General features: G+C 38.0%; 2 protein-coding genes across 2 annotated transcripts in view; both read left to right on the forward strand.

Moving 5' to 3' along the window:
* The window catches only part of LOC113500289 (putative serine/threonine-protein kinase haspin homolog), a 32,498-nt gene extending 24,019 nt beyond the window's left edge, over positions 1-8,479 (forward strand). Inside the window, exons 7-8 of the mRNA XM_026881014.1 lie at positions 7,526-7,740; positions 7,990-8,479. Coding sequence (XP_026736815.1) covers positions 7,526-7,740; positions 7,990-8,191 — 417 coding nt within the window. The 3' untranslated portion in view covers positions 8,192-8,479. The remainder of the gene's footprint in view (positions 1-7,525; positions 7,741-7,989) is intronic.
* An 800-nt stretch (positions 8,480-9,279) lies between these two features.
* LOC113500291 lies at positions 9,280-15,672 on the forward strand. The gene is made up of 7 exons (XM_026881015.1): positions 9,280-9,662; positions 9,738-9,856; positions 10,322-10,402; positions 11,402-11,510; positions 13,519-13,610; positions 14,310-14,463; positions 14,912-15,672. The coding sequence occupies exons 1-7, from the start codon at positions 9,611-9,613 to the stop codon at positions 15,064-15,066; spliced, it is 762 nt and encodes a 253-aa protein (XP_026736816.1). The 5' UTR covers positions 9,280-9,610; the 3' UTR covers positions 15,067-15,672.
* The last annotated feature ends 2,566 nt before the right edge of the window (positions 15,673-18,238 follow it).

Below are 18,238 nucleotides of genomic sequence, written 5' to 3' on the forward strand. Positions count from 1 at the left end.
GAGAAGTGATAACACTGTTTCTTTTGCTTCTCCACGAAGAGCTTTGCGTAACCTCCACATGTTTTCTGCGTCACTATATTTGCAAAATTCCGTTGACTCGTCGTAAGCCTGTTTAAAGCCGAGCCACTCGAGTGCATCGCCGTAGAACTGCGGTAAATCTTTCGAAGTAGCGAATCGGGACATCAACTGTTGATTTTGTGAGGTAGCCTGGTGTAAGGCACTAACCAACGTCTTCATTTCGATTTCACCACTATGGCCGACCTCTTTTTCAGGTTGTTGATTTTGACTGGTAAAGTTCCTATCAGACACATGACTACGTTCGAGCCACTCTTGCACTTTGTCCAATGTCCGCACCGAGTGACCATCACTGGGCTGATGTCGAGAACTCTGGCGACTGCTCGAAATATTGTAAACGACGTAAATTAAGATTATTTTATTTTCTATCATTGTATTTTTTTTTTTATTACCTTAAAATACCTAATTGTAAAGGACGTGCGACGTGCGCGCCGGCAGATGCGGGCGGGGGTAGCGGGGAACACGGGCGGCCGCTTGCCGCGAGCGCATTCGAAAAAAGTAGTGACCTTGCGGGCCCCGCGCACATCGCACGCGCCTAGCTTTCTTTATTGTACCTACTTATACGTAAATACACTAATTCGGACAACACCAGAGTTTGTTTTACGGTGAGCCCATGCCCTCAACAGCAACAAAGTGGTCCTTCGAGCAGGATTTGTACTTACCGTGAAATAATTACTTACCTACGCGTCACCCACGACGACTCTTAACCACACGACGATGTTCAGCACTCCTCCGCCGTCACGCACGCACCGCCCTGAAAATACGGTACGCACTCGTAGCGCCTGGAAAAAAGAACATGCGGTCACAATGAAGGGAGAACCGTCACACGACGTGCAGTCCGAAGTGTTGCAAGGAAAAGCTGAAGTATGCGAAGTTGCAAAAAGACCACAGACTGACATCGGAAGTTCGAAGAAAAGTATACATACCAGAGTTTCCTCAGTCTCCAATAAAAGTTCTATCGAAGCCCGTAAAAAACAATTATTATACGAAGCAGCGAAAGAGAAAGCAGAAATAGTGAAAAAGGAAGCTGAAACTCAGAAGCAACTCGTAGAGATGAAGCTAGCCGCCGAATTAGCTGCTCTCGAGGACCAGCACAGCAGTCGCCAGAGTTCTCGACATCAGCCCAGTGATGGTCACTCGGTGCGGACATTGGACAAAGTGCAAGAGTGGCTCGAACGTAGTCATGTGTCTGATAGGAACTTTACCAGTCAAAATCAACAACCTGAAAAAGAGGTCGGCCATAGTGGTGAAATCGAAATGAAGACGTTGGTTAGTGCCTTACACCAGGCTACCTCACAAAATCAACAGTTGATGTCCCGATTCGCTACTTCGAAAGATTTACCGCAGTTCTACGGCGATGCACTCGAGTGGCTCGGCTTTAAACAGGCTTACGACGAGTCAACGGAATTTTGCAAATATAGTGACGCAGAAAACATGTGGAGGTTACGCAAAGCTCTTCGTGGAGAAGCAAAAGAAACAGTGTTATCACTTCTCAACGGAAACACGTGCCCGAAAACCGTCATAGAAGCACTAGAACTTCGTTTCGGCAGGCCCGAAGTAATAATAAATAAAATAACATATCAGTTACGGAAAATGACTCCTTTATCACAAAATTACCATCAAGATATAGTTTCTTTCGCAATTAAAATTAGAAATTTTGTAGCCGCAGCGCAAGCAGTGAATCAAATCGATTATTTAAGAAGTCCGGAACTCATATCGTCAGTATTGATAAAGTGTCCCAGCGCTCTTATCAACAAGTGGGCTGATTATTACAACGTACATTTGAAAACAGAAACCCCAAAGTTGGAAATACTCGCCAATTTTCTATATGAAGAAGCCAGTAAAATATCCACCGCCGGATTGACTCACATTCACAGTCAATATGAAAATAAAAAGAAGCCCGAAGACAGAAAACATCATGCGTTATTGTTGACTGAGAAACAAGAATCTTCCTACAAGTGCAAATTTTGTCGTAGCGGTAATCACAAACTAACCGAGTGCACGCGGTTCAAACGCGCTATGACTAAGGATCGATGGCGATTTGTGCGCGCCAACCATCTATGCCACAAGTGTCTACTGGCATCACACAACCGCGACACCTGCTCAGAGCCCGCATGCGGCATAGGCGAGTGTTCGCTACCGCATCATCGTTACCTACACTGGAAAACAAAAACTGAGTGTTCATCAAAAAACAGTGATACAAAATCCAGTGAAAATAGACCGATAACAGAAAGTGATAAAACCGTAAACCAAAACAATATAGTGCGTTCCGTGACTAGCGACTACTCAGAAACTGTGACATACACGAACAATATGAACAATGCCTCAGTGTGTCTAAAAGTAGTTCCTGTAAAAGTGTACGGTCCACGCGGCATGTTAAATACCTACGCGCTGTTAGATGACGGTGCGACGATATCGTTAATATCTAGTGAAGTTGCCAATCGCGTAGGCTTACGGGGCGAGAAACAGACATTGTCCGTCCGAGGAGCATGGGACTCCAAATTAACATGTAACAGTGAAATAATAAAATGTAAAATTATTAATCAAAACAATGAGTCATATGAACTATGTGCAAGAAAAATAAGTGAACTAAATCTACCGTTACAAAAATTATCGGACATTAACATGAAAAACTATAAACATTTATATCAAATAAGTGCTAAATTAACGTGTCTTAAGGACGTGAAACCAACATTATTAATTGGACAAGATAATTATCATTTAATATCCCCAATAAAAATAATAATGGGCCATAATAAGAAAAGTGAACCCTGTGCGACTTTAACCCCATTAGGGTGGTGCATACATGGCGTGTACCGCAACCAAAGTCAACTATTATCACCCGAATGCGTAATGATAACGGCGACGGAACAACAAGCAAACAACGCTGCGCTCGTCGCCTGTAGTCCTCCCGCCGCCGATAGCATAGGCGGTGGCGTCGCTGTTACCACTACGACGACAGCTACGCACACACAGGATGTACCCACGAGCGCGAACTCTCCGCGCAATCACATTCAAATTCCCGCCGAAAGTTGCACTGCGATACACACGGACCTCAAGACTGACGCACAACTTCACGAACTGGTTCGCAAGTCGTTTATGTTTGAGAGCATCGGTGTTCACAATAAATCAAGACAAAATAAAAGCGATTTAACTGCAATAGAATTAGTGAATAAATCCGCTAGACTCATAGAAGGAAGATGGGAAATTGGTTTACCCTGGAAAGATGAAAATGTTAAAATGGTGGATTCCTATCCCAACGCGTATAGAAGATTGAAAACAGCTGAAAGAAAAATGATGAGCGATAAAGATTATAATTTGAGATACAAGGAAAGAATAGATCATTTATTTTCCAACAATTATGCTCGCGTTCTAGAGCCTAATGAAGACTTAAGCAATGTAAAAAAAATATGGTACTTACCTCACTTTGGAGTTGACAATCCAAATAAGAAAAAGCTAAGGCTTGTATACGACGCTGCTGCAAAATCTTGTGGTCAGTCACTGAATGACTATTTGCTGCCTGGACCGAACTTGTTGGAGTCACTTCTCGGTATTATGTTGCGTTTTCGAGAGAAGCCTATCGGTCTCACGGGCGATATAAAGGATATGTTTCTTCGCATAAAAGTACGCCCAGAAGATCAACACGCCTTAAGATTTTTGTGGCGCGACAACCCAGATGAAGACATAAAAAAGTACGTTATGACATCACTTATATTTGGGGCTAACTGTTCACCGTTCATCGCTCAACACGTGAAGAATTTAAACGCTCAGCGGTACTCAAACGCAATGCCGGAGGCAGTTCAAGCGATAGTAAAAAATCATTTTATGGATGATTACATTGACTGCTTTGATGATGCCGATACAGCAATAAAAACTATGAAACAAGTATCGTATATTCACCAGCAAGGAGGGTTTGAAATAAGAAATTGGACGTCGAACAAAATGTCCGTGTGTCACGACATGCCTACTGATACTTTGAGTCCGGCCATTGTTAACTTTAAAGGCGAAGTGAACGACGTGTACGAGCGTACTCTCGGGTTATTGTGGTACCCAAATACTGATACCTTTGGCTTCAACTTATCACTAGAAAGGATACCTAAAGAAATATTATCAGGCGAGAAGATACCTACGAAACGAGAATTATTACGAATAGTTATGTCTATATTTGATATCTATGGCCTTCTAGCGCCTTTTACTGTGAATGCTAAAATAATAATGCAAACTTCATGGAAGACAAATCTCCAATGGGATGAAGAAATAAAAAGTACAGAATTCGAGATATTTAATAAATGGATTGTTCAATTACAAAGATTGAAAGAAATTAGAATACCAAGATGGTACTTCCGTATTTCTACTGATAAAGATAACACAAACGAAAACGATTCGTATTGCAAGATAAATAAGGTGTGTGCGAGTGAGACGTTACAATTACACGTATTTTGTGACGCTTCGCCGACAGCGTATGCCGCGGTTGCATATTGGCGCGTGCATAGCAACAACAATGTGTGCGTGTCATTTATAGCCAGTAAAAGCAGAGTTGCACCGCTAAAACCAGTAACCATCCCGAGGCTGGAGTTACAGGCTGCTGTACTTGGATGCCGTCTCGCTGATACAATACAAAAGGAACATAGACTTCGACCAATAAAAAGATACTTATGGACAGACTCGACGACCGTATTGCATTGGATTAAAAACGAAAATCGAAACTACAATGTGTTTGTAGCCAACAGACTTGGTGAATTGGATGAATTAAGCAGTACGCACGAGTGGCACTATATACCTACAGAGAAAAATATAGCAGACGTAGCAACAAAGATAAATAAATACGAGTTGCGCCCGGAATGCGAGTGGTTCCGCGGCCCGAAGTTCCTGTACGAGAGTGATTGGTTTCAACAGCGTTCATCAGCACCTGAAACAGAAAAAATACAGAATGAAGAAATATGTGACGTCATGCATGTTTGTCAAACAGAAAGTACCATACCTGTTGCTAATCCTGAAAATGCATCATCGTGGCTCCGTTTAAAAAGGTCGACTGCAACCATGTTATTGTTTATTGAAAAATGTAAGAAAAATATCACAAAGGCGATTGACACGGAAATTATGAAACGTGCAGAGATATTGTTATTACGCTATAGTCAAATGGAAGCGTTTGCTTCGGAAATTCTATTACTGAAAAATAAAAAACCTATTCAAGTTAACAGCAGACTGCGTATGTTAACTCCGTTCATCGATAGAGAAGGTCTACTGCGAGCAGGAGGGCGAGTCGAAGCTGCCTCGCACATATCACCTGAAATGAAAAACCCAATAATATTAGACGGAAGAAACGTGATTGCTAGACTTATAACTAAAGAATTACATATAAGAAGTGCACACGGAAATAACGAAACAGTGGTCAATGAACTCAGACAAAAATATTGGATATTGAACCTACGACCCACGGTACGTACTGTCGCTTCCCGCTGTTTAGTGTGTCGTATAAGAAAGGCTAAGCCTTGCGCGCCGCGCATGGCCGACTTACCTGACAGTAGATTGGCGCATCATAATAGGCCGTTTACTCATTGCGGCGTTGATTTATTTGGGCCAATTGAAGTTACGGTGGGGCGTCGCAGAGAGCAGCGGTACGGAGTGTTATTTACCTGCATGACTGTGCGCGCAGTACATATTGAAACAGTCCCATCACTGACAGCTGACTCATTTATAATGGCGCTAAGAAGGATGGCGTCCCGACGTGGTTGGCCGCAATATATGTACTCCGATAATGGTACGAATCTGCGTGGAGCAGAAGTTGAACTCAGAAATTCGTTCCTGGAATCTGAGAGCAAGGTCAACGATCAATTAGCAAATATTGGCATAATATGGAACTTTAACTCACCTGTCAGTCCGCATAAAGGTGGAGCCTGGGAGCGCCTCATCAGAAGTGTGAAAACCGCCCTGAAAATAACTTTAAAAGAAAGAGCACCGCGGGAAGAAGTTCTCACGACTTTACTTACCGAAATAGAACACACGGTTAACAGTAGGCCGCTCACGCATGTATCAGTAGACCCTGAATGTGCAGAAGCTCTAACACCGAATCATTTTTTGATTGGTACTTCGTCAAACTTACCGGTGCCCGGAGTCTTCGACGACAGCGACATGTACCTACGTAAGATGTGGCGTGCTGCCCAGCGACTCGCCGACATGTTCTGGCAGCGATGGATCAAGGAGGTGCTGCCTACCTTGATCCCGCGACAAAAGTGGTACTTAGAAAATGACGCCCTAAAAGTCGGCGATGTGGTTGTAGTTGTCGACCCTAGGTCATGTAGAAATACCTGGCCAAAAGGAGTGGTCGTCAACGTCTATCCAGGGAAAGACGGACGAATTCGAACGGTAGACATCAAAACTAAAACTGGTGTATTAACTCGTCCGGCCGCTAGATTGGCACTACTTCCAGTTGCATAATAGTGTCAATAGTAGGTATTGACACTGGGCGGAGATATTGTAAACGACGTAAATTAAGATTATTTTATTTTCTATCATTGTATTTTTTTTTTTATTACCTTAAAATACCTAATTGTAAAGGACGTGCGACGTGCGCGCCGGCAGATGCGGGCGGGGGTAGCGGGGAACACGGGCGGCCGCTTGCCGCGAGCGCACCAGCAAGGAGGGTTTGAAATAAGAAATTGGACGTCGAACAAAATGTCCGTGTGTCACGACATGCCTACTGATACTTTGAGTCCGGCCATTGTTAACTTTAAAGGCGAAGTGAACGACGTGTACGAGCGTACTCTCGGGTTATTGTGGTACCCAAATACTGATACCTTTGGCTTCAACTTATCACTAGAAAGGATACCTAAAGAAATATTATCCGGCTCGAAGGACCACTTTGTTGCTGTTGAGGGCATGGGCTCACCGTAAAACAAACTCTGGTGTTGTCCGAATTAGTGTATTTACGTATAAGTAGGTACAATAAAGAAAGCTAGGCGCGTGCGATGTGCGCGGGGCCCGCAAGGTCACTACTTTTTTCGAATGCGCTCGCGGCAAGCGGCCGCCCGTGTTCCCCGCTACCCCCGCCCGCATCTGCCGGCGCGCACGTCGCACGTCCTTTACAATTAGGTATTTTAAGGTAATAAAAAAAAAAATACAATGATAGAAAATAAAATAATCTTAATTTACGTCGTTTACACTACTGAAGCAATAAAAAGTACTTATTATGACTGAGTCGCAAGGGTAGGTTTCTAACATCGATAGTACATGTAATAGAATAAACTGAAGTGCCATGGGCATAAGCTTTAAGATAATTGATCAATAAGCAGTAATGTCGTCTCATATTACAAATTGCTTCTCCTCAACGGTTTGGGTCTACTACTGAACACCTGTATTCTACATTGCCATCCATATGTACTTAATGCAACGACTGTCGTAATTAAGCTAGTCGCCAACATAGCCATCTAAGAGTGCCGTTTGTCCCCAGTACGCGACGTTCGTCCTGCGCGGTCGCGCGCTGCGCGTGGCCCGCTGCGGCGTGGCGGGCACGGTGATCGACTACTCGCTGTCGCGCGTGTCGCTGCCGCTGGCGGCCGGCGAGTGCGCCGCGCTCTACAACGACCTGGCTGCCGACGACTCGCTCTTCGACGCAGTCGGCGACTACCAGTTCGAGGTCTACCGCCTCATGAGAGATAAGTTGGGGTGAGCTCGACTAATATTATTACACTAAAAGCGAGGACTATTGAAAGCCTATCTTGGTTTTTTTAAATTGTACCAGCCGACGGAGAAATCAATGAACTATGTCTTCAACATTACATTGACATCACTGTATTGTAATGATTTGCTCTAATCATATGCAAAGATTGTCCATAAAGTTAACCTCTTACATAATATTTTTTCTATACAACACTGATGTATTTGTCGTCTAATATTTATTTTTTTTCTTTACAGAAATGATTGGAAAAACTTCGAGCCTTACACGAACATCCTGTGGCTACATTACACTGTTGATAAAATGATAACGTCCCTCCGCTACAAGAGGACAAACACTAAGATTCACAAGCACTACATTGACAAGCTGAAGGGAATCAAGAGCAGAATACTTGACTACGGCAGTGCTGCGCTTTTTGTGCTTACAGACAACGAAATATAACGAACAAATTATGATAATATACAAAACAATTTGATGTGTAAATTAATTCAAACTAGTCTTAACAATGGTTTTAATAAACTGCTGCTATTGCTATAAATCTGACATGAAAATGAATCGCATAAATTATAATAATGTAAATAAAGTTTGCTTTGGTAAATTCGATGAAATGATAGACGCTAAAAGAGTTATTTACAATGTTGTCGCATTATTAGAACAGTATAAAGGTGCCTTTATAGATAAGGTAGTGCCTTTGTTCACATTAATAAATTCATATATTGTGTTCCGAAACTTGTTGTTTTATTTAACGAGTATTTCACAATGGTCCAGTACTTATTGCCACCTGCAACAAGGAACTGCTTCAACTCTGCTGCTGTAGATTATAAAAAATTGACTGGCGGTACTCTCAAAACAGTACTTCAGGACACCTATTTGCATTGGTAAGAAACGGTCACTATGGGTACAAAATTATAAATTTGTTCGGCTGCGAGTTATCTCAGTATAATATAGAATATCCTCTCGGGATCCAAAACTACCAACCACAGCATGTTTCAAGTTTTATTAAATTATGTTCAGCAATTTAGATCAGGTAGCGATCAAAGACCTCTGCAGGATGAATGTTATTATTTGTCAAGTATAAAGTTGATTTTACTTTTTATGTGCTTTTCTATGTGATTTTTATTCTTAAAAAATCGGTGTAGACTCGTACAGCTAGTAACTATTTAGTTTGACTCAAGTCGACCAACAGCAGCATTATAGACAGTTACTTGTACGAATAAAAACAAACAAGAAATTGTACATGTAGTTAAATTTTGTGTCTGATTCCTAAAAGGACCTTTCCTTTCTAAAGGTCTACCCCTTGTCCAAGTAAGACTGGCACCGACATGATGTAATCTCAATAAACGATTTCTCAGTCTTGCAATGTAAACGTCTGAATATTTTATGAAAATATTTGTCTACTGATTACATTATTTGTCTTTCACTCTTATCATAAAGAGCAACTCATTTAATTGTTTACTATATTGTAAACACAATGTTATCGATGTCGTAGTGCACGACATATAAAATCAACTAAAATCCGTAGTCTTAAAAGCAATAACAAAACTGAATATCTTTGATTTCCAAACGAAAACGAAGGAAACCGACTTGATGTCTTGACGTTTCTGAACAGTTTACTTATCTGTCAAGTTGTCAATCGTTATCAGTTTTCCATTACTTTTCTTAAAATCGTCTATAATGTACAAATATTGGAAACAACCACCAAAAACCCTTTAAGAATTGGATTAAATTTTATCTCTATTCATGGTTTGTTGTAGTTTGTTAATAATATCGTTTGTTGAACGCTCTAACATTCTTGTTTAAATATTCATTCATAGAACGTCTTTGATGGAGTTCTCTTGAAACAGGTGGAATAAAAGCTTAATGAAAAGTAGATTTAGTTTTAAAATGGAAGGAAGCAGTGATTCTTTGTCAGGTATGTAGTGAACATGAGCTGGAAATTGTTATATAAAGCGAGTGATATAAAATCGCGTGTTTTGATGTAATTTAGTGTTGCCTCCTCCTATGAGCGGGTCTCCAGCGGTTCTCTTGACTCCTGGGCGGACGAGAAACATCGCACAGGACATGGAAGCCTTAAGACTGTCGCGGCAAGACAACCCTTATCTGCAGGTAAGCCTTATATAATAAGAAAAAAGATAATTGCGTATTTACGCGGAAGCATTTGTAATGAGATGCGTTTTCCGCGTGGATTACATGTAAACATTACTTTATGGGCACAAGGAAGTGTTTATGATTTATGTTTTCTATTATTCACAGTATTGTTTTACCAGGTGTGATAACAATCATGTTTTGAAGGCCTAAGTTATTAAATTTCAAGGTATAATGCATGCATAATGTTGGATATTAAAACTTAATACTGCAAGTTTAAAGTAGCTTTCAAATTGAGATATACACAATCTGATTAAACCTAAACTAAACATTTAATTAAGCTTCTTGGGGCAAATAAATTTATATTATAAATAAAACTACTTTGTTTTTAATGACCTGCAGCTTAAAAACTTTCAGCATTTCTTTTGCTTTTCTGTTAAATAAAATATTGTCAGTTTGCTCAATTGTATATTCTTTAATTTCTAGCAAGTGATGGCAAGCAGAGAGAGTCTGATTGAAAGTCATGCTGAGGAATGTGAATCAGATGACACAATACTAATGTCACAGGTAATTTATAGTTATTATATTACACTTTATGCCTTGAATATATTAAAACTATTTTAGCAGTTTACCAAGAGGCAGAGATTTGGAGGAAGATTTATTTGACCTACAGTAAGTGCAAACATAAAGTTTGCAAAAACAATGGGAATGCTTCCTATTATTACACTTTTGCTTAGCAGTCAGGCAAACCAATATTTAAAAAGTTCTAAGAATGAATTTGAGTTAACTCGGATGTAAGAAATAAGTCAAAAATTTTAATTTGACTGATCAATATAGGATAATAGGAAATACTTCTCTTTATTCAAGTATCCAAAAATCAATAGGACAGGAAAACCTCAGAAGACACACTCAATAAAATGAATCCATTCCTTTCACAATACAATCAATCTGCAAACAGTCAAAGTAGTTTTGATTGCAGGTTTTATATCACAATATTTATGATGCTTATCAATGATGAATATTTTTGTTCAAGAATGCTATAAAATTGTACCGCTTATCTAACTAGCTAAGCTATAAAAGTCTTGAGAGTAAAGTGAGACAAAATGTTTTTATATTACCCTCATTTTGAGGTCAAGGCAAGTGTTCGTGCATGTCATTTTATTATCAACTATGCTGTTTGGATTACTTGCCTGACAGGTACAGTGAACGACAAAACTGGTTGGTTTAATAGTCTGATTTGTAAAGTGCCGTATTTCTCAGTGTCTTGTAGAAATTTGTTCAAAATACGAACTCATTTCTACAAGACACCGAAAAATGGTTATTAGGTGTTATAACAATTTGTTATTTAATAGTACAACAACAGCTTATTAAATTTGATTATATATGGTCGTTTTGAAAATGCATTTGGACTAAATGACTCTCGTTTATATAACTATATTAGAGAAGATAAGACTATTTCCAATTCTGAGGCTGTTAAAAATGTTAATAACCAACTACTATAATGAAAATGAACTGTCTTATGTAATCAATAAGCAATTTAAGCATGTTTGTGTTTCCTTTTTCCAGGAATTTGGAAGCACTGCCTTAGACTTCATAGAAGATGATCCCTTGACCTTAAAAGAGGTTCACGAACATATGATAAGGTCACCACCACCGACTAGTTGCTGGCCACATGGTAACAAACCTCATTTAAAGATTAAAAAACGAATTAAACTCAAGAACAAAGTTATAGCTATCTCTATGCATATATTTAAAAATATAGTGCTAACAATTTCTAAGCTCATTAATAACCATAAAGCTATTTAAATTAACAGTTTAATATTAAATTCATAGCACAATGATTAAAACATGAAACTGATGCAAACATATAAATATTTTGAATAAAATACTGATTGTTAAAACGTTTTCTACACATGTCACTCATATTTGTCTAATATATACAAATAAAAAAATAGTTATTGTGCTATGAGGTCAGAAACGGCAAAAATTGCCGACTTCAAAGATATCGAATTCATATTATTTATTTTATATTGCATCTTAACTCCCTTTTTATATCAAGTTGTACTTTTCAAAAAAAAAAAAATATACAAAATCGATCAGTTTCCCGTAATTTTCTTTTCAGTATTTAGATTGAACTGGATTCAAAGTATGTTATCTTTAGAGACAATTTTTTATAATATAAAGTAATCAGATTCGTATCTTAGTGATGTAGGGCGTGAGGTCAACGACTGATTAGCGATAATCACATTCACACGAATGTTGGCGTGGGTTTATCACGTGGACTTAATATGTCTAGATTGCATCGTCTGGATGTTAAAGAGTTAAAGTTTTTGGAAAATGTACTTTGAGGTGTTACAATTCAGTTGAAAGTACAGTGAACTTTAGTCAAGGTACCTTGGAGCTTATCGAAATTAATGAATGGGGTAATGTCAAATATATTATTAAGTTCGTCATGTTCATGAAAAATATTACGTTGCTTGGGATTAAAGTTGGGAGTTAAAGAAAGTGGAATACAATAGACGAACGAATAAGAACTTAGTTCCATAATGGATGGCATTTTTATCGATCAAAAAGTGTTACATAGTAGCATATAGCTTCAGACGTTTGCGAACTGCCAACCAAACGTGCAGGCCGGTTGTATGCCCACTGCACTTGATATGGAATTTGCGGTTGGATTGCAGTTGAAATACGGTCAGACTTTCTAGAGCCTTATTTGAACAAATGTCTTGAACATCGCAGTCATAAAATAATTTTTCTACATGAAATTGTAATCTTTTTGCACACGTGAACAAAGCTTGGTAGGTATTTGTTCAGTGAAGACCTACAATTAAACAGATTAGATCCTAATTACATTTAAGGTAATGTTGAAGACAGACAAGTGTGTTTAACTTTACTAATCACTTCATGTTAATTAGGTATTTAATCCTGATAGGAGTTATTGTTCTGATTATTCAGTTACTTGATGGAACTTGAAGAAAATACATAATGTATTTTGCGCTACGAAAATACTTCATATCTTAATATATCTTTAAAAAATGCAGCATTCCAGGTCGCAGTTATATTTTTAATACCAATTCTGTGTATGCAAACTTTGCTTTTGAGACCCCCGATGTAATCAAACAGGGTTGAACACAAAAATATAGCCCTGTCATATAATTATTAAAATTATTAAACTTGATTAGCTGAAATAGATAGCAATATACTTGGCGAACGTTTTTTACCTTCTCACATAAAAGGTACTAAATTGTCTAAGTCAGTTTATATACATGTTGTATATTTGTACATAATATATCTATGTATCTATTAGGCAACGTAATAAATACTGCAATTTTATACTCGAACTGCTATACCGGAGGTCGTGGGTTCGATTCCCACCCAGGACAAACGTTTTTGTGTCGAGCACGATCATTTGATCTGTGTCTGGATTGTGTAATTTATCAAAAGAAATATAGTATATTTAGAAATATATAAGTATGTTTATCAGTTGTGCAGTACTCATAATAGAAGCTTAACTTTGTTTGACACTAGATGGCGTTGTGGAATATTAAATGTGCCCCGGGTACAAGGTTACTATCTAAACAAAATACATATTAACTTACATTTCTAGCTTACATTATATATTACATATCCCTGGCTCCAAACTAACCTCAAATTATAACATGTCTGCGTTTTCCCGCCTTCAGACACTCTGTCGTACCGCGCGTCCAGCGCGTTCGACTTCACGGCGGAGAGCCCGGTGTCGTACAGTGCCTACTCGGTACATTCACAGGAAAAGGTTACTAACATAATATATAAGTGCTGTCCTTTATATATGTTACTTAAGTTTATGTAGTTGTGTTGGTTTTGAGTGTAAAAGGTTGATTATCATTGTGTAAGTAACTGTGTTGAAATATAATGGAAAATTTGATTCTCAGATTTGAATGTTAATGTTACGATAAATGCACTTCAGCAACTAAGCTATTGAGTTCAATGACCAGGAATTCAAATTTGTCCATTGTATCGTGTCTCGTCTTATGGCGGAAAAATTAAGAAAATAATATAATATTATCCGCTTCGCAGCGCTTTCTGCGTATTCAATGATAGAAGGAAAATGTGATTTTTTTGTTCTCTCAATGTTTGCACTTTAGTTTTCATGAATTTCTTTTTGTGATTACAGTAAAATATGAGTTGAAAATTAGGTGCACTGTTGCATACACCTATATAATTTGTGTTTTAATAGCCGATATATTTTTTAATATTTAAGTAGCAAGCACTAAATATTAGTCGAATTAATCAATATTGTCCGAAATGTATCCACAACTTTCAGTTTCGACTCCTTATAAAAATAACCAGCTATAAAAGTCCCAAGTCCCCCGGGACTGTACTATTGGGACTTTTATAGCTGTTTTTTTTTCATTCTTATAAATCATCGACCTTGATCGTGACATAAAATACCTAAGTCACCATTGTAGTCTATAACCCCTACCCCCCGCAGGAGTTGCTAGGCGGGCGCTCCCCCCGCCGCGGGGCCCGCAGCGGCGACTCGCGCAACAACAACCCGGCGGCCGCCAGCCGCCCGCGCTCCTCGCGCTCCGCCTCGCCCCGCTCGCATGACCTCACGCTCTGTGGCCGGCCGCTGTCACTGCCAGGTAAGTGGTGCTAGACCACCACACATTACCTGCATTGCAACTCCAGTAAGACAGGAACAATCCCTTTTGAACTCTCAAGACTCGATGTGTCCATTAGCTGGGCTAATCTAAAACTAATCTGGAAACAAACTAAGCCTTCTTAGTCCTTTCTTATAAAATAATTATACACTGAATTCAAAATAAATAAATTTTAAAATATGATATTCCTGCGTTAATAGTTTTCGAAAAATAACTTATTTGTAAAAGTTGCTTCACTGAATCAGGGTTTTTTTTAATAAACTTCTATTTGAATATTCAAGTTTAATTTAGCCTAAACCTGTTTTGGCCTATGGATAATCCTGTAAACCAGTTCTTTAACATACAATTCACCTTACATAAAAAAAACTCTTACAGAAACTTGACGTCACTGAAGATCAAACAACAAAAAAGTGACCATTTTAAATTACAGGTGAAAGCCACCTACGGAACGCGCTCAGCAAAAAGCAAGGAGGCAACCAAAGCGAGAGGTTCTCCCTCCTCCAGCACCCGCGGCCGCTGCGGAGGCCGCACTCACAGCGGCGCGGCGAGGACAGCGTGCAGCTCGTACAGGAATACGATAAGTAAAACATACTAACAAACGCAATAAAAAAAGTGCTGGAATTCAAATTGTCATATTTTTCGACCTTGACCCTGAATTCGGAAGGTCGCGTTCGAAATTCAATTAAGAAAAACATTGAACAAAAATGGTGTAATTCAAATTGTCATATTTTTCGACCTTGACCCTGAGCTGGGAAGGTCGCGTTCGAAATTCAATTATGTATTTAACGTATTTGAAGAATGATATTATAAAGATATGAAATGTATGAAAACCTTGTAATGTTAGAAGGTAAGGATGAAGTTATTAGTGTCGCGGAAATGTACGGAATTGATTTGAAAAGTAACGGTTTTACGGATGTTTTCGGTTATGTACTGTTGGAAAAATAGAACATTCTATGGCGGAATAATTGATTTGCTACCGGTGTCGTGGGTAGATACAGATTTTTTTTGCAACTTTAAGAAAACAAAAAAAAAAGGCGACATTGTGACGATTTTATGTTATGAATGTAATGTCAACTCGTTAGACATTTATTTACCTTTATTTAAATTATACTATTCTAAAAAAGTCTTGTAAAAGTGGTCTTTATAAAAATATCGAAATTTACAAAAACTTCGAGTTTAATACGAAAAGTAAATGTTATTTAATTGTAGCAACGATATGTTGCAAATTGTATTAAATTGGAAAGTATTAATTTTATAGTTAAGAAAAAATGTTAAAAGAGGCATTGTTATGTCAGAAAAATAAATAAGCACTTTAATTATTTAGCAAAGACACTTAAATTAAACTAGAAAAAGCAATGTTTAGCACGTTCTTAGACCCACAAGATTCTAGCATGGGTCGTAGAAAATCGAATGAGCCCTTTAAGACTTAATTCAGATGTAGTTTTTGGTTTCCGACTGTATTGAAGGTTTGCGTCGTTACATTGTTTAACGAGTTTGAAAGAAGTTTAAGAAAAAAAAAATTGGACATCATTTTAGGATGACCATCATATGGGATCTAGACATTTATTTTGACATATGTATATGCAAAATAGTTGTATGTAAAAGTAAGTTATGACCTGTGCTACGAGGCCCCGCTCTTTACAGTAACATAACATAAAACATGTATAGCAAAATTAAAAGGAGATAGGAGTAGAGACAGTGCCAGCGTAAGGGCCGCTGACACCCCGGGCGAAAATATTGTGGCGCCCACTTGAGGGAAGCAAAAGTCTCATTAAAAAATATGCATATGCACAGAGCGTAGAGCACAGTTCTGAGGGTTTGCACCAGAAGAGGCAAGAGCCTCCAACTTCAGACCTTGGCGCCCCCCAGGATTTGTCGCCCTGGGCCATCGCCCCATCACGCCCCCCCCCCCCAACGCCGGAGTTCGAACTGAGTAGAGAAATAAATACAAATATAACTAACAAAAATTTTAAATGGTTTAAAGGATTTTAACAAACCTAATGTTTGTTTTCATACTCCCCAAACTCCTTGCATATATTTGAAAGCTTCGGGGTTATGAAGATTCGTATTTGCGCGCCCTATGCTAGAACGTCTATTGAGTATCCATCTTTAACTTGCACTTGTAGTGTACATAGGCTAGTGCTAAACACGGCTTTATCTCAACCAACTAGTTGAAATGTTTCCACGAAAAAACATTCAACTGGGAAGAATTCTCCAGGTATGTAGGTAAAAAAAAATCTATAACATAAGTGAATTTAATTTAAAACTAAAATGAGTGAAACAATGCATAATCTGTGGTGCCATTATTTCAGGCTGGACTTCTTAAATTTTTAAAGGGTTTGCTGGCAACCCTGTAACGTTCATTCTAGACTAGACTCTATCCAATTACTAGAGCAAATCAGATTTTTTTAGAATAACATTTTAGTATTATATTTTTGTGGTTTATTATCGTTTCTCCGCGATACATTGCCAAGTGACTTATTATAGCCGATCTAGCCGCCTAAGGTACTCGGACTTACAAATTCCTATAAAATGCTCACTGTAGTCATAATTCTCAGTCCTAACCAATGTAGGAATTAGATATGTCTTCTACATAAAAAAATATTTAAATAATAGTTAAGAAACGTATGTCTGTCTCTATCGAATACACTGCTTACGTTAGTTGAGTGACAGAGATAGCATCTGTTGATATTCCACTCTTAAATATTTTTCTATGTGAAGTTTATAGTTTAATTACGTCTAAGGCCTTTTGCACACGGACGTCAGTTTACTGACAACATAGGCAGCACTGAGGTCCTGTGTTGCTAGTAAAAGGAGTGTGTGGGAAGGTACCCTAAAATTAAATAAGCTTTATTAGGTAAATTATAGATTAGTCCTAATTGCTGATGTAGATGAAATGAGAAAAAAATATGGTTTATTAATGTTAAAATTTATTTATGATAAGTACTTATTTTTTCCATTAAATATTTTGTTATAAAATTGTATATATTGCATGTTTTAGTATTTAAAAATAAACCCTACGTAGGCTAGATGTTGAGTTACCGAATTATTATAATAGTTCAAATATATCCCACCATTATTTTTAGTCCAATTAATAGTACAGTCAGCATCATATAGTATACTAGCTGTTGCCCGCGACTTCGTCCGCGTGGTTAGAAGATATAAGTTTATATCTGCCCTGTTTTTTCCACATTTTCCATTGTGTCTTCGCTCCTATTAGTCGCAGCGTGATGGTTTATAGCCTAAAACCTTCCTCGATGAATGATCTATTCAACACAAAAAGATTTTTTCAATTTGAACCAGTAGTTCCTGAGATTAGCGTGTTCAAACAAACAAACAAACAAACTCTTCAGCTTTATATATTAGTATAGATGATAAAAAGTGAGTAAAATGCAATGAGTAATCAAATTCTGCAAACACAACAGTAGCGGCATCTATCGCAGTAGTATTTTTGAGAGTACTTAAAAGGCTATTTCCCGAAGTCAAATTACCTAAGAATTATGTGGATAAGAACATCATGGTATTGAATTGGTGGAGACGCTTACCAATTATGAAACATGATTGTATATTTTCAAGCTAATAACTTCGTTATTATTGTTTTAGTGAATCTAAGATTAATAATTATTTTAAATGTTTATTAGAAAAATATTTGTTAATGGTGTTGATTGAATTATCTTAGTTTGATTTAATTACTGCTTTCGTGGTAAAGGTTAATATAATTATGATTTTTATTAGCAAATATAAAATTATAAATATT

Source organism: Trichoplusia ni, chromosome 13, assembly GCF_003590095.1.
Source record: "Trichoplusia ni isolate ovarian cell line Hi5 chromosome 13, tn1, whole genome shotgun sequence".
NCBI lineage: Eukaryota > Metazoa > Arthropoda > Insecta > Lepidoptera > Noctuidae > Trichoplusia > Trichoplusia ni.

Bases quoted from the DNA above. Each gene is read 5' to 3' on its own strand.
- LOC113500291 (XM_026881015.1), top strand. From the start codon at position 9,611: ATGAAAAGTAGATTTAGTTTTAAAATGGAAGGAAGCAGTGATTCTTTG. The intron at 9,663-9,737 runs GTATGTAGTGAA...GATGTAATTTAG, and splicing joins AAGCAGTGATTCTTTGTCAG to TGTTGCCTCCTCCTATGAGC. The intron at 13,611-14,309 runs GTTACTAACATA...TACCCCCCGCAG, and splicing joins CGGTACATTCACAGGAAAAG to GAGTTGCTAGGCGGGCGCTC.